The sequence below is a fragment of the Gorilla gorilla genome, chromosome 10 (genome assembly GCF_029281585.2).
Source record: "Gorilla gorilla gorilla isolate KB3781 chromosome 10, NHGRI_mGorGor1-v2.1_pri, whole genome shotgun sequence".
Taxonomy (NCBI): Eukaryota; Metazoa; Chordata; class Mammalia; order Primates; family Hominidae; genus Gorilla; species Gorilla gorilla.
Genome location: NC_073234.2, coordinates 87,285,940 through 87,300,857, shown reverse-complemented (window position 1 = coordinate 87,300,857; position 14,918 = coordinate 87,285,940). Strand labels below are relative to the sequence as shown.

Genomic DNA, 14,918 nt, shown 5'->3' with positions numbered 1-14,918 from the left:
AACGTGTGTGGGAAATGTCTGCTCCCTCTTTCCTTCTCTCTTGTGGTGGCTTCTGTGCCCATCCATAGACACAATTCTCTACAGGGTAGTAAAGAGGTATGAACAGTGATTACCTCTTTCTTGCATAAAATTCAATCATTTTGGATTTCTTCTTCTGAACTTGCAATTTAAAGATGCAAATACTCCTGGAAATATTTCTCCCTGGTCATCTCAGTCTTCCACACCTGAAAATACATAATGAACCTCTCCCTGACTACAGAGTGCTGAAGGAATATAAATTTTGATTTGGGCCAGGTGCTTTTAAGTGCTAATTTTGGATTATGGGCTCCGCACAAGGAAAACAGAACTGGGTGCAGGGGTAGGGGAGAGTGACATAAGGAATCCTGCTCTGAATCTGCTAAAAAAAAAAAAAGAAGGGTGGCTGAAGTATTGAAGCTTTATCCCAAGTCACTACAGAAAACAGCCTAAAAGAACAAAAACAGGGCTCCAGCAGACAGTTAGACACAATTTTGGTTTCAAACTGCACATTTTAAATAATGTATATGATTTTTTAAAAATAGAATGTATATTGTTAGAATGCTTAAGCTCTTTAGACAAAAGGCTCTATAAGAAATCTCAGGGGTTATTTTTGCTTTAGGCACTTCACAAAACTAGACACAATATTACGATGGAAAACTTGGGAGTCCAGGTCTAGGAACATGGCCTTGTAACTAAGGACGCACTGGAATTTTATGAGGCACATTATCTCTCCACATGAATTTAAGAGGTGCCGAGTAAGGGTGGACTTATTTGGTATTTTTATAAAGCTTTTTTCTCTCCAAAGATCAAAGTGTTATTTCATCATCTCTCACACAGGGAGGTTAAATGGCTTGCCAACAGTCGCACTGGGAGCTGAGAGTGGGGCCTACGTTTCTGGGCAATCAGTCCTTAGGTCCTTCTGCCTGAGGACACAGCAGTCTCCTACCTGCATTACTGCCCTTTGAGAAGGTACTTTATCACTTAAGAAGGAGTAAGTTTCTCCAGGACAGAGGTTAGGCCATGTTCATATTTGGGTCTGCAGTGCTTAGAAAAGCCTAGCATATAAGCTATGCTCAATACTGTAGAGAGGTGCTGTCCCCTTCTTTTTCCCAGTGAGATAGCAGATGCCTCCTCTTCTTGATAAATGGGGCAGACCAACTGTGACCTTGTGAAGATCAAAGGGGAGGGCAGGCCTCTAAGGAGCCTGGAAGTTGGGCCAAGAACTGGATGGGGCAGCACAGCACTAAACTATATAATAGCCATAAACAGTCTTTAGGGTTCTGGCAAATCAGGGTCACCAAATAAAAGTAAGGAAGTATCCCTTTCAAGGCCAGGTACAGTGGCTCACACCTGTAATCCCAGCACTTTGGGAGGCCAAGGTGGCTGGATCACGAGGTCAGGAGTTCGAGACCAGCCTGACCAACATGATAAAACCTCGTCTATACTAAAAATACAAAAATTAGCCAGGCATAGTGGCGGGCCCCTGTAATCCCAACTACTCAGGAGGCTGAGGCAGGAGAATCGCTTGAACCCAGGAGGCGGAGGTTACAGTGAGCTGAGATCGCACCACTGCACTCCAGCCCGGGCAACAGAGTGGGACTCCGTCTCAAAAAATAAAAAAAGAAAGTAGCCTTTTCAAATCCCTTCTACAAAATATGCCATTGGAAAACAACAACAACAACAACAAAAATGCTATTCAGCTTCAGCATACAAATAAGTTTTGAGTATTTTTGTTTAGTGTTACTGATTAACAAAGTAGTTGCTAAGCCCACAGGTGCTGGCATTACTCCTGAAGTTCAAACCCTGACTCACGTACTTACCAGCTGTGTTACCTTGGGCAATGTACTTAACATTTCTGTGTCTTATTTCCTCATCTATAAACTCAGAATAATAATATAACAACTCAAAGTGTTGTAGTATTAGGTGAGTCCGTCCATACATAACACTTAAAATAGTGTCTGGTGCTATTAACAGTAAACCTGTGTCCAGTTGATATATAGTAGACATGTTTGCTATTCATAGTAAAAGTATTGTTGCTACTGCTGTTGTGGTTGCTGTCAAGATTATTTATGCTGAAGGATGGAAGGAATTAAAGTATTTTCAAGTCTTGGGGCCTCTAACATCTTAACTGGCCCTCGGTATAGCCCAAACCGGACTTCTCCTAAGGGAGAGCATGGCTACCAAACTGAGGGTATGTGCACCAGTTACAAAGCAGGAAAGGTAGGCCAGATGACCGGCTTTCTGGGAACATGCCATTTTCCAAGAATCACCGGTAATAATGCTGCACTGCAATCCTGAGCAGCAAGAATGGTAATAGTGCTATGGAGGAAGCCAGGTGGATGAGCAGGAGGCTTGGCACCAAGCTCACATGTCCCATGGGAAAGAACAAGTTTAAGCTAAACACAGCTCGTGGGCATGCAGGTTAAACTCCGTAAAGCTCTGGTTTATCCTCCCAGCTCTGCAGGAAGACCATGCTGAGACGACTTCAGCAAGGCCTGATATTAAAAACACCAACAACAGCCAGGGCCCAAGTCCCAGAACCTCTCGAGTGGGAACAAGGAGGAAAAGTTGGGAAAGAAAAAATTCATATTTTTCCTCTCATTATGGACCTAGTGAGAGACATCTGTTCAATCAAGAGAGGAGCAACCAAGCTTTCCTAATAAGCAAAAAATTCATTTACTTTACTTAGAAACGGATGAAAAATGTGTCAGAAATAATTCACTTTTATTTTTCTTATAAAATTAAACAGCGGCAATTATAAGAAAAATCACCTGACTGCAAAGCCTTTAAACAGTTATATTTAAAAATAACGTTAATTGCCACTAAACTGGTCAACTGCAACAAAAAAGATGTTCCTTAACACAAATGTATTTCATTGTATTACGGCAATATAAGTTGCAATATTAGTCACTGGTGCCCTGAATTATTCCTCAATGCTGAAAGTTTGCTCTTTGATTTGAAAAATGATGCCAGCAGAAAAGAAGAGATGTGTGGAATGGGAACAACACAGCAAAGGGTGCTGCTTTGGCATTAGAAATAGAACACCACACCCGTATAGCCCAAGCTAGCGGCCAGTGATAAGAACTGTGAGTTATCATTCCTACCTAGCAGACTGGGCCCTCACTTTGCCTTTTAAACAGATCACTGAGACATCTGACCATGAAACTTAAGGGGCCCACACACTGCTAGTTGCCAGGGTTTGTGCTATCTCTCTGTTTCTCTCTCCCTCTCTGTCTCTCTCTCTGTGTCTGTCTGTCTGTCTGTCTGTCTCTCTCTCTCCTTCTCTCTCTGCCTGACTCTCCATTCCTGATCCACAGGACCCAGGGTTGAAGGAGGACTGCTTTCCTGATACACTGCACCCCTCTGCCTAGGATCTGCAAGTAACCCTGTTCTAAAAGATGAGGTGGACGGAGGGCATAGCATGAGAGAGCACACGATGGACTTCCCAGAGAGACAAAAAGGAGATCAGGGAGATTTAGAACTTCTCAAGATTTTGTTCTGCCACTGTACACATGCCAGGCGACGCTCACATGCCTACATAACTTGGAACTCTGCATCTTTCCCTCTCATTCCAGTGAGTGAGAGGGAAGGTTTATTGGAATAACTTTGAATTTGGCCCAATTGATTTTTTTTTAAAGGAAATCATTTGCAAACTTCATTACCCAATTAGTGAGAACATTGCAACCACAGCTGATCAAAGCATGGAGCCAGGCAATACTGAAATGCAGATTCATTGCCTCAGGCACTGCTCAAAGGGAGAAAAAGCAAGAGTCCATTTCCTCTTTTAGCAGATCAGTGACCTTTCAATCCAGGCATTAATGCATAGAAAAGCAACTCCTCCCACCAGGAAAACCAGAAGTCACTAATTTGCCAGGGGTTCTTTATTGTCTTCCAGGCCAGAAAACTTTCCCCCAGGAAACCAGTCTAATCTGCCATCACTTTTTTTTTTATTTTTATAGATTCAGGGAGTCCATGTGCAGATTTGTTACAGGAATATATTGTGTGAAGGCAAGGTTTGGTTTCTAGTGTACCAGGTTTAGAGAAGCCAGAGTCTTTAAAATTGTAAAATGTAAAAAGAAGTCGAAGATATGTTTAAAATCCAATGTGTGTTGAAAGCTCTGATGGCAAAATACATTCTACCAGACTGAAAGGGAAAATAAAATTCTCTTTTCAGGTAATGTCTTTTTTGTTGCTTCATGCTCATTTCTACCTGGGTCTTCAGTGCTCACCTTTGTCTCATTAGCGCAGCCTCCACTACAACAGTTCGGCAATTGAAAGCAGTTATTTGGAAGCACAGTACAAGCAGCAAACACAGTAGCCAAGTTGAACTTCATAAATTGGAGAATCTGCCCTCTAGTTGGTTTTCAATTGAGGAAATGGGATTTCATTACAAAGACAATGCCTGTGAAAGTGCTTGGGCAGGAAACAGCCCTCCCAGTATAGTACCCATAGATTCAAACTATGTGGCTGAGAAGGGACTTAGGACTTTGAGATATACAAGGATTAAAAAGATCTTTACAGAGAATTTTGTCTGCATAGTATATTTCTGGAAGGATGAAATGGAAACTAGTAGCAGTGGTTGCCTCTGGAGAGGATGCACTGGGTATCAAGGGGACAGAGGATGGAAAGAAACTCACTGTTCACAGTATATACCTTTTAGTGAACTTTAAATTCTGAATTATGCATATGTATTACCTATTCATAAAGTAATAATTTAAAAAACCAAATGAATGGCCTGTAATCCCAGCACTTTAGGAGGTCGAGGCAGGTGGATCACCTGAGGTCAGGAGTTCAAGACCAGCCTGGCCAATATAGCAAAACCCCGTCTCTACTAAAAACACAAAAAATTAGCTGGGTATGGTGTCACACGCCTGTAATCCCAGCTACTGAGGAGGCTGAGGCAGGAGAATTGCTTGAATCCAGGAGGCAGAGGTTGCCGTGAGCTGAGATTGCACCACTACACCTGACAGAGTGAGACTCTGTCTAAAAAAAAAAAAAATACAAATGATATGAAACCCACAAAAAATAAAGGGCTTGTAAAAACAACCCCAAGTGATGAATCCCAAGTTTCCATCCTCTGACTTAGTCTCCTCTTATCTGTGTAGCCATAGGAGACTTAGAAGAAAAATTACTACTCAAATCTATTGTGGGTGCTTTACATTCACTTCTGAGTTTATAATCTTTATTTGTAACTACCAGAAACTTCTCCATCTGGAGGTTCCAGCCATGGGCACCTCACAGACAAAATACCCCAAACCCAAATCCTCCTCTTCCCTCCCTCTTTCCTTTTCTCTTCCCTCCAAGCTTGATCCTCCTCCAGTATTCTCAGTCATTATTAGAAATGACTTTCCACTCAGCTTCCCAAACAAAAACCTTAGCCCTACCTTAGGGGCCCTCCCCTCGTCTCACCCCTATTGTAGTCACTGGATATTGTTATTTCCATCTCTATGGTGTTAAGAGGGCATTAAATAGGTGCTCTCTTGTACTATACCTCTGACCTCATCTAGCTCCACACCTTTTGAACCATATTCCTTCATAGAATGTGAGCTCCCTAGCTGGTTTTCCTTGTTGTTCATTCTCAACAATTCCCCAGCCCTCACCCCCAGTCATTTTTCTCCAATACACTTACCTGACTATGCCTAAGAACCTTGGATAGCTCCCTGTTGCCTACAGAATTAAGTCCAAATGTCCTAGTTTGACAAATGGTCATTTATAACATGGCCTGAAGATACATTTCATCCCTAATACATAAACTGTATCCTGGCTATTCTGGTCTAACAAGCCTTGCACATGTATGCCTCTTGCGTGTCTCCACAACTTTGCACTTGCTGTTTCCCCTGACTTGCAAAGCCTCCCCTTCCCTCCCCGTCCAGCCTTCTACAAAAATGAAATTTCTGCTCATCCTTCCAGACTCCCACACAGGTTGTACATTCTCTGAAAAGCCTTTCAGGACTGTGCCTTCCTCTGTGCTCTCCAGCACTTTTTACACACACTAATTATAACCCTAACCACACTATTTCCTAATTATTTATGTTTCTATCTCCGCTGCCAGAATGTGAACTGCTTTAAAAAAAAAAAAATTTAAAAAGCTATTATATTTTATTTATCTCTGAATCCACTGCACTTCCCTGCTAGCATTGCACATAAATGTTTGTTGAATGAATTGGCCGAAAGTACTTTGGTAAAAATGTAACACATTATCCTCTGTGGCTAAAATCTCATTTCTTTGCCTCTCTCTCTCTCTCTGCATACCTATTGGCACGCTATCACAGGTCTCAGGAGGGCCAGTTATTCAAAGGGAACTAACAAAGTGCCTTCTATTTGTAAACAAGGCCATTTGTAAACCCTCTGGGCTGGATTTAGAGATTGCCTTTCTAACTCTGACAGTGCTTCTTTGAGCACTCACTCCACTGAAAGAAGCATTTCTTTTCCAAATGTCTGGGGTCCTATAAGTAACCTTTGTTTACCCTGAAAACACTTTCAGGGAAGCTGAAAAAAGCTTAAAAAAAAATGTAGTGACCTGACAGGGACCTACCTGGACTGTGAGCCTTATGCCAGCCTAGGAAAACGAGGGGTGCTTCAGGGACTTGACTTACCCTTGCTCACTTCTACTACCATCAGCTACTTAACTGCTTGAACCTCAAAAGCTTCTCTGCTTCCCAGTGAAGACCATGGCAACCCATTAACCACGAGTGCATTCAAGTAAAGCAGCATCATAAGCAAAGCGATACCCTGAGTGGCCTGAAGAACAGTGGGGTAAGATTAAAGCAAGGCACTCATTTTAATGGAGCCCAGGAAGGCAAAAGAACCCAGAGCTCCCAGCCTCAGGGTCTTTGTTTTTGCTGTTCTCTCAGCCTGAAATTCTCTACCCCATCATATACACATTCAAGTCTGCTCAGATGTTTACCAAGAAGCTGTCCTGACCCAATCCAAAAAACAGCACCCAGGACTCTCCATCTCCTCGCCATGCTCTATTTGTCTTCACAGCACTTATTAGCACTTCATGGAAGCACTTACACCTGACACCATATTCCCTGTCTGTCTGTATGCATGCTAACCATTGTCTTCACCATTCACCTGGAAGGGCAGGAATGCTGTCTCATTCCCAGACAATCCAAGCATGTAGTTGTCTCCCAGTAAATGCTTGTTACATATTTTAAAGCACTCAAAGAAATATGATACAGGGCATTTCACACTTGGAGACTGTACAATCCCAAGTGTGATTAGGCCAAATGATTAACATGTGGGTGTTCCCAGCTTACTCCTGCTTCCTACCCATGTCAGAGCAGTATAGCATCACCTCTTAGTTTCTCTCCCCACTCCTAGCTTACCCATTGTCCAGGAGAGAATGGATAAAAGCCCCAAAGGAAAACTGACAGAACCAGAGAAAAATCACAAACCTCATCTATATCTGGAGGTGGCGGGCAGGACTAGAGAAGTGTTCAAGAAACTAAAATGGCAGGGAGAGCAAAGCACAGAGTTCTGAGTTTGGAGGTGATGAAAGAGATGAGAGGGGATTAGTAATGAGTTGCTATGGTGTGTGTACATGAACCTCCTTCACATGAAAGAGGCCTCCTAATGAGAGAGCCTCACATGTTCTGATCATGTGTCAGTGTCTACTTCACACTTCTGTGCCTTCTCTTCATCATCAGAAATGGAGATCTGGCCAAGCAGATGGCTCAGTGTTGGGATAAAGCTAGAGCATCGAGCCAGAGCTGGAATATCAGGGGCCCCCACGGACCCAGATGAGGAGTCTGATCCTTCAGTGAGCCCTTTTCTCTTTAGGTGAGTGATGTGACTCTCACTAGCTCAAGGAAATTAGTTTGGAGGTAAAACAGGGCCTAAGTCATTTTCAAGTAAAGGGATCATTGACCACTTTATGGTGTGGTGGCCTGGGCTTTAATGTAGGTACTCACGGTTCCGGGGTGTAGAGGGGATCTGAGCCATGCCGGATGTACTGGGTACAGTGGAACACTCTGTAGGCCAGTCCTGCCAGAAAGTCTCGTGGGCTCAGGTATCCAGCTACAGGCCTCACCGTGAAGCCAGACCTTTCTAAAAAGGCAACAGAAAAAGCCAACTAAATATTAACCCAGCAAGACTTGAGGGCCCAAGCAGGAGCTTCTACTATTTATAAGGAAGATCCAGAAACAAAGTAATCAAGGTCATAAACCTCTTGACAACTGAGTGACATATACTGTTAACAGCTATCATGTTTGGTGCTTCTGACAACTAAAATCACTCTTAAATGACAGTTTCCAGGAGAACAAAACATTCAAGAAAATGAAAAGAAGAGCGAAAAAAGTATTTAGAGATTTAAATTCAGAAGCCCAATTAGGATAAGAAATCTCAGATAAATTGATTACAATTGAAAGTGATGCTTACTGCATATTACCTGGTATCTTTCTAAGAGACATACCTAGGGATCTCTTCTGTGTGCATGTGTTCAGTGACACACAGCTAAGCACCCCCTTCACTAGCATCTTCAAATCAGTTCACACTGAGGCTTTCTATTGCCAATACCCGCTAACTCCTTCACTCTATATTGTTTTCTGTGATGTTATATCAATTATCATGATTTGAAGAGGTACACCAAAGCCCTACGTGCTCTATTGGCTTATGGTAAGAGGAAACAAAGTAAGAATGCAATAAAGTCTATAAACCTGCCCTATACCACTAATTCAATTAGGCTGTGAGTCATCAGTGTTCTCAATCTAAGGGCTACTTAATGTTTTCTTCTCAGGAAGGCCCAGAAAACTTACAGCAGAAGGGCTATTCTTTTTTTTTTTTTAATATGCATTTTATTAAAATGTTGTATAGAGTCGTGCATTGCTTAACAATGGGGATACATTCTAGGAAATGCATTGTTAGGTGATTTTGTTGTGTAAATCTCATAGAGTGTACTCACACAAACCTAGACGGTACAGCCTACTCCTAGGCTACAAATCTTACAACACATTACTATACTGAATACTGTAGGCAATTGTAACACATTAGTAAGTATCTGTGTCTCTAAACATAGAAAAGGTACAGTGAAAATACAGTATTAAAATCTGATAAGATCACCACTATGCATGAGGTCCATTGTTGACCGAACAGTCTATATGTAGCACATGACTATTTTTAAATGGCTGCTTTATGTTCTGTTCTCTTCTCACAAGAGCAGTTCTATTTTTTAACATAAATTGTATATATTTAAGGTGTATAACTTTATGTTTTGATACACACATACAGTAAGTCCTCAACATCGTCATTAGGTTCTTGAAAATTGCGACTTTAAGTGAATGACATAAAGCAGTGCCCAGAATAACATCATTTCCTTCAACATTGTATTGTCATAATGTTGATGACGGGAAAAATTGGTTTTGTTATACATCGTTTCACTTTAAGCCACAGTTTTCAAGAACCTATCGATGACGTTAAGTGAGGATTTACTGTAATAGTGAAATGATTACTACATTCAAGTTCATTAATATATCTTTCTTCTCATATAGTTATATGTGCACATGTGTGTGCGTGTGCGTGTGTCTATGTGTGTGTGTGTGTGTAGTAAGAGCACATAAAATTTAGTAACAAATTTCCCTTATGTAATATGATATTATTAACTACAGTCCTCATGCTGTTCATTAAATCTCTAGATTACCAGGCACTGTGGCTCACACCTGTAATCCCAGTACTTTAGGAAGCCAAGGTGGGTGGATGGTTTGAAGCCAGGAGTTCGAGACCAAACTGGGCAACATGGCAAAACTTTGTATCTACTAAAAATAAAAAAATTAGCTGGCATAGGCAGCACGCACCTGTAGTCCCAGCTACTCGGGGAATACAGGTGAGGCACAAGAATTGCTTGAGCCTAGGAGGTGGAGGTTGCAGTGAGCCGAGCTTATGCCACTGCACCCCAGCTTGGGCAACAGAGCAAGACTCTATCTAAAAAATAATAATTATAAAAAAAAAGACCTCTAGACTTATTCATCCTATCTAACTGCAACTTTGTACTCTTTGACCAATATCTCCCCACTTACTCCACCTCCTGCCCCTTGTAACCACTGTTCTATTCTTTGCTTCTGTTTATTTAACTTTTCCAAATTCCACATATGAGATAATGCAGTATTTTTCTTTCTGTGTCTGGCTTATTTCATTTAGCATAATGTCCTGGAAGGCTATTCCTTTAACTTATTAGGAGAGTACCACACAATGGTTGAAAATGATCTTAAGAGGCAAGAACCAACTAAGCTTATAAAACAGGCCCATCCTGGGATTTCTGGTACCTGCTGGAAATAACCTGTTCTCAGGCCTCCTCAGACCCATAATGCGAACAGCACTATGTTCATTCCAAAAGCCTTCACTTTGGATTATTCCCCGGTAAATATCAAAAAGATAAGTGTATTTTCTTCTTTTTCCATATTACATCAATTAAGCCAGTATATCCCACATGTGGGACATATGTAACAGTACGCAGAGGAACATTTTTTTTAATAGTTATGTATTTTATTTTTATGTGAATTAGAAAAAATATAAAACCATGACATCAAGAACTTTGAATCTGTAGATACCATTGCTTTAAAAGTTTCTGTTTTAAATAAATTAGGTATTTTAAAACTGAGTCAATGAAATGATATAAGGACACCTATACTTACTTCATACTATCTACATGCCAGTGCGTGATACAAACTAGGTGATATATCCAGTTCACCAAGGGTTGTGGAAAACAATAACAAAGGAAATAGCTAAGACTCTGCTATGCTTAATGTGTGTCAGGCACATTAGGCCTTTAAGGTATATCAATGAATTTCTCCTCTCAACCACCTTGTGAGGTAGATAAAATTACTATCTCCATTGACAGAGGAGGAAACAGAGACACAGAAAGGTTAAGGTGACTCTTCTAAGGTCACATAGCTAGGAAGGGGCAGAGTGGGGACTCAAGCCCTGACATTCTACATCCAGGGTCTATGGTCCAAGCCACTATACCTTACTGCCTCTCATAAGAATATTAATTTGGGGGGCAAATCCAACAGTATTTATGAGGTGATATTCTAACTATTGGGGTTTGGGGAACAATGCAGTAAAAAGCCATCTCGATATAAGGAGCTCTTTTTAAAGAGGTAATATGCATATAGCTCTGTAGGACACAAAGAAGAAGATGACAGGAGAATACAGTCTAGTTAACAACATAAGGCATGAGGTAATTAGGTGCTAATTAAGTGATACTGATCAGTAGTTCTCAATCTCTTTTCCTCAGTAACAAATATAGTAGATGATGTTCACACATAACATAGAATGAAATCAGAGTGGGAGAGATCATGGTGGCTTCTATAATCAAGATTCATGAAGGAGGCAGGACTTGCTCTGAGTCCTGAAGAATAGGTAGAATTTGAGTACGTGGAGAAGAGATGAAATTTTCTAGTAAGGAACAGAGTTTAAGCAACGGTAAAGAGAGCCCACAGCAAGGGCAGAGGATTTGTACAGGGCAGTTGCAGCAGGAAACTAACTTGGAAACCTGGGTCAGGGCCTCACATTGAGGCTGAGCTGTTCAGACTTGAGCATGTAAAACAGAGATCAGCAAACTATCACCTGCAGGCCAAATCCAGCCCACTGCCTGTTTTTGTACACCCCAAAAGTGAGAATAGTTTTGTTTGTTTGTTTGTTTGTTCATTTGTTCGTTTTGAGACAGAGTCCCACTCTGTCACCCAGGCTGGAGTGCAGTGGCGTGATCTCAGCTCACTACATCTTCTGCCTCCCAAGTTCAAGTGATTCTCATGCCTCAGCCCCACAAGTAGCTAGGACTGCAGGCGCCCACCACCACGCCCAGCCAATTTTTGTATTTTCAGTAGAGACAGGGTTTCACCATGTTGGCCAGGCTGGTCTCGAACCCCTGACCTCAAGTGATCCGCCTGCCTTGGCCTCCTGAAGTGCTGAGGTGTGAGCCACCGCGCCTAGCCAGTTTTTATATTTTTAATAGACACATTTAAATGGCTATAAAAGTACCTATATAATAGCCTTGATTTTGCCTCTTGGCCTGAAAAGCCTAAAATATTTACCATCTGGCCTTTTACAAAAAATGTTTGCCAGTCCCAGTGAAAACAACAGGGAGCCAATGATAGTTTCTGAGCAGAGATGTCAGAAAAAAAGGTAATATTTTAGAAAGTAACATTTATGGGCAGTGGGCAGGAGGGTTAAGGGAAGAAAATATAGGCATCAAGGTTATAAAATGATGAGGACCTCAATTTGGATGATAGCAGTAGAACAGAAAGAAAAGGACAGATTTACCACATGTCATGAAGCCATAAGTGGCAATAGGGGGAGATTGTGGTAGGCTAAGTAATGGCCCCCCAAGGATGCCTATGTCTTAATCTCCTGAATCTGTGAGTATGTGACCTTACATGGCAAAAGAGACTTTGCAGATGTTATTAACTTAAGGATCTTGAGATGGAGAGACTGTCCTAGATAATTTGGGTGGGGCCAATATAATCATAAGAGTCCTTATAAGAGGGAGGCAGAAGGCTCAGAGTCAGAGAAGGAGATGTGACAATGGAAGCAAGAGGTTGGAGTGATGCAAAGAAGAGTCCACGAGCCAAGGAATGCAGGAGGACTCTAGAAGCTGGGAAAGGCCAGGGCACAGAAGCCACCAGAAGGAATGAGCCCTGTCAACACCCTGATTTTAGACTTCTGAGCTCCAGAACTGTGAGATAACTCATGATGTTTTAAGTCACAAAGTTTGTGGTAATGTGTTACAGCTATAATTGGACACTAACACAAAGAAGGACTGAGTATGGGATTGGGGGATAAAGTGGGTAGGAATTCAGGGGAGTCCTTAGAGGCAAGCCTGATGAGTTTAGAAAAAACAGTACTGATAGAAACTGGGGAGACAAGCAAGAAAGCAAGTTCCAGGAAAGAGAGCAGGCAATGAAGTTTTTGCTTTTGGAACTACTGCACTTGAAAGAAGACAGAGAAAAGGGCAGAGAATCCAAGGACTTAAGCACAAGGAAAAACAGAGGAGAAAGCAGGACCAGCGTGAAACTTTGCCTCTTCCCCCAACCCCTCACAAGCCTATTTCCCAGCTATTGTTCCAAGGGGGTGTTGTCAGTGAAGGGACCCACAGAGAGTGTGAAATGATGTCACTGTATGATTTATCGGGTTCACTAGCGTAACATCAGCAACAAGTACAATCCCTGACACACAAATTATAATGTGAAGTATTGATCAGTTAGTTGATTGATTTATTGACTAGTTGTGTGACCAGAAAGGGGTCCCATTCCAGACCCCAAGTGAGGATTCTTGGCTCTCACGCAAAGAATTCAAAGTGAGTCCATAAAGTGAAAGCAAGTTTATTAAGAAAGTAAAGGAATAAAAGAATGATTACTCCATAGGCAGAGCTGTGGAATGGATCGCTGGTTGCCCATTTTTATGGTTATTTCTTGATTATATGCTAAACAAGGAATGGATTATTCATGAGTTTTCTAGGAAAGGGGTGGGCAATTCCCAGAACTGAGGGTTCCTCCCCTTTTTAGGCTATATAGGGTAATTTCCCGACATTGCCATGGCATCTGTAAACTGTCACGGCACTGGTGGGAGTGTCTTTTAGCATGCCAATGCCTTATGATTAGTGTATAACGAGTAGTGAGAATGACCAGAGGTCACTCTCATCGCCATCTTGGTTTTGATAGGTTTTGTCTGGCTTCTTGACTGCAACCTGTTTTATCAGCAAGGTCTTTATGACCTGTATCTTGTGCTGACCTCCTATCTCATCCTGTGACTTAGAATGCCTTACCTCCTGTGAATGCAGCCCAATAAGTCTCAGCCTGATTTTACCCAGCCCCTATTCAAGAGGGAGTTGCTCTGGTCCAAACGCCTCTGAGAGTTGCCTGATTTCTCCTAGAGGAAAGTCACTAATATTCAACATTATCCATAAAATATCATCATTCAGTACATAATTTTTAACAAAGCAAATAAAAAGGCATTTTTGGAGGTCATTTCATACTCAGGTAGCCCAGCATAGCAGCTCCTGGATCAGAAAAAGCTCAGAGCTGAACTCGCAAATATCCTTTGGGCCTTACCATTTACAACAACCAGCCACAAAGAGGCCTCAGCAAGCTCCTGAGCTGCAAAAACAGCTGAGTCCCTGCTCTGCTTCCCGCAGGTGGCCCCAGGTAATTGTTGGCTCAAAGCCAACAATTTTTTAAATCACTATTTTTCCTTTTTTGGAAAAAGAGCCATTGCTGCAACCCGTGTCCTTGGAAGGCAATTGAGGATATTGACTAATAAGAGACAGCCTGTGTGAAATCTTACCTTTCAGAAACATGGAGACATCTTCGAGTTGAGGCACATTGTCCTCTCTGTAGCCACAGTATTTAGTCAGCAGAGGGAAGTTTTTCAAATACTCTCGGCAAGCATGAGTGGGATAGAGTTTGGAGAGCTCCCGGAATACAACACCCCAAGTTTTAGTTTCTTCTTCAGTATACTCCACCCTGGGAATGGGCTGACCACTAGGCAGGAGAGAAGAAAACTAAATGAATCTAACTTTGAATCACTGAGTTAAGTATTTTCTCACCTCAATACCTATCACAAGTCAGACCCTGGCAAAGTGGAGCACATGAGCGTCTGAAAGGATCCCATTTAGTATTATTTTTTAAAGCAAATGCTAACCTTCTAATGTGCATGTGTATTTGAATTTCCATATAAATTATTTTTTAATTCAGTTATATCTTCACGCATCCTTAGAGAAATGTGATAAGATTTATGTTCTTAAACTGAGGTCAGTAACAAGTAATAGTTCCGGGTTGGAAGGAACTGGTTTAGGTACAAAACTATTCTCTGAGAGCATTTTCTGCAAACACCTAACAACAGTAATAAATGTTTTGTCTCTTAAAAATAAAATTGCTTTATGGGTTCTTTTTGTCCCTTGCCCA

At 41.6% G+C, this 14,918-nt stretch overlaps 1 protein-coding gene across 1 annotated transcript in view; it reads right to left on the bottom strand.

The window, feature by feature from the left end:
* TPH2 (tryptophan hydroxylase 2) overlaps positions 1–14,918 on the bottom strand; it is a 96,274-nt gene that overhangs the window by 48,231 nt on the left and 33,125 nt on the right. The window contains exons 6-7 of the mRNA XM_004053578.4: positions 14,299–14,495; positions 7,935–8,070 (exon numbers count right to left, since the gene is read on the bottom strand). Coding sequence (XP_004053626.2) covers positions 7,935–8,070; positions 14,299–14,495 — 333 coding nt within the window. The remainder of the gene's footprint in view (positions 1–7,934; positions 8,071–14,298; positions 14,496–14,918) is intronic.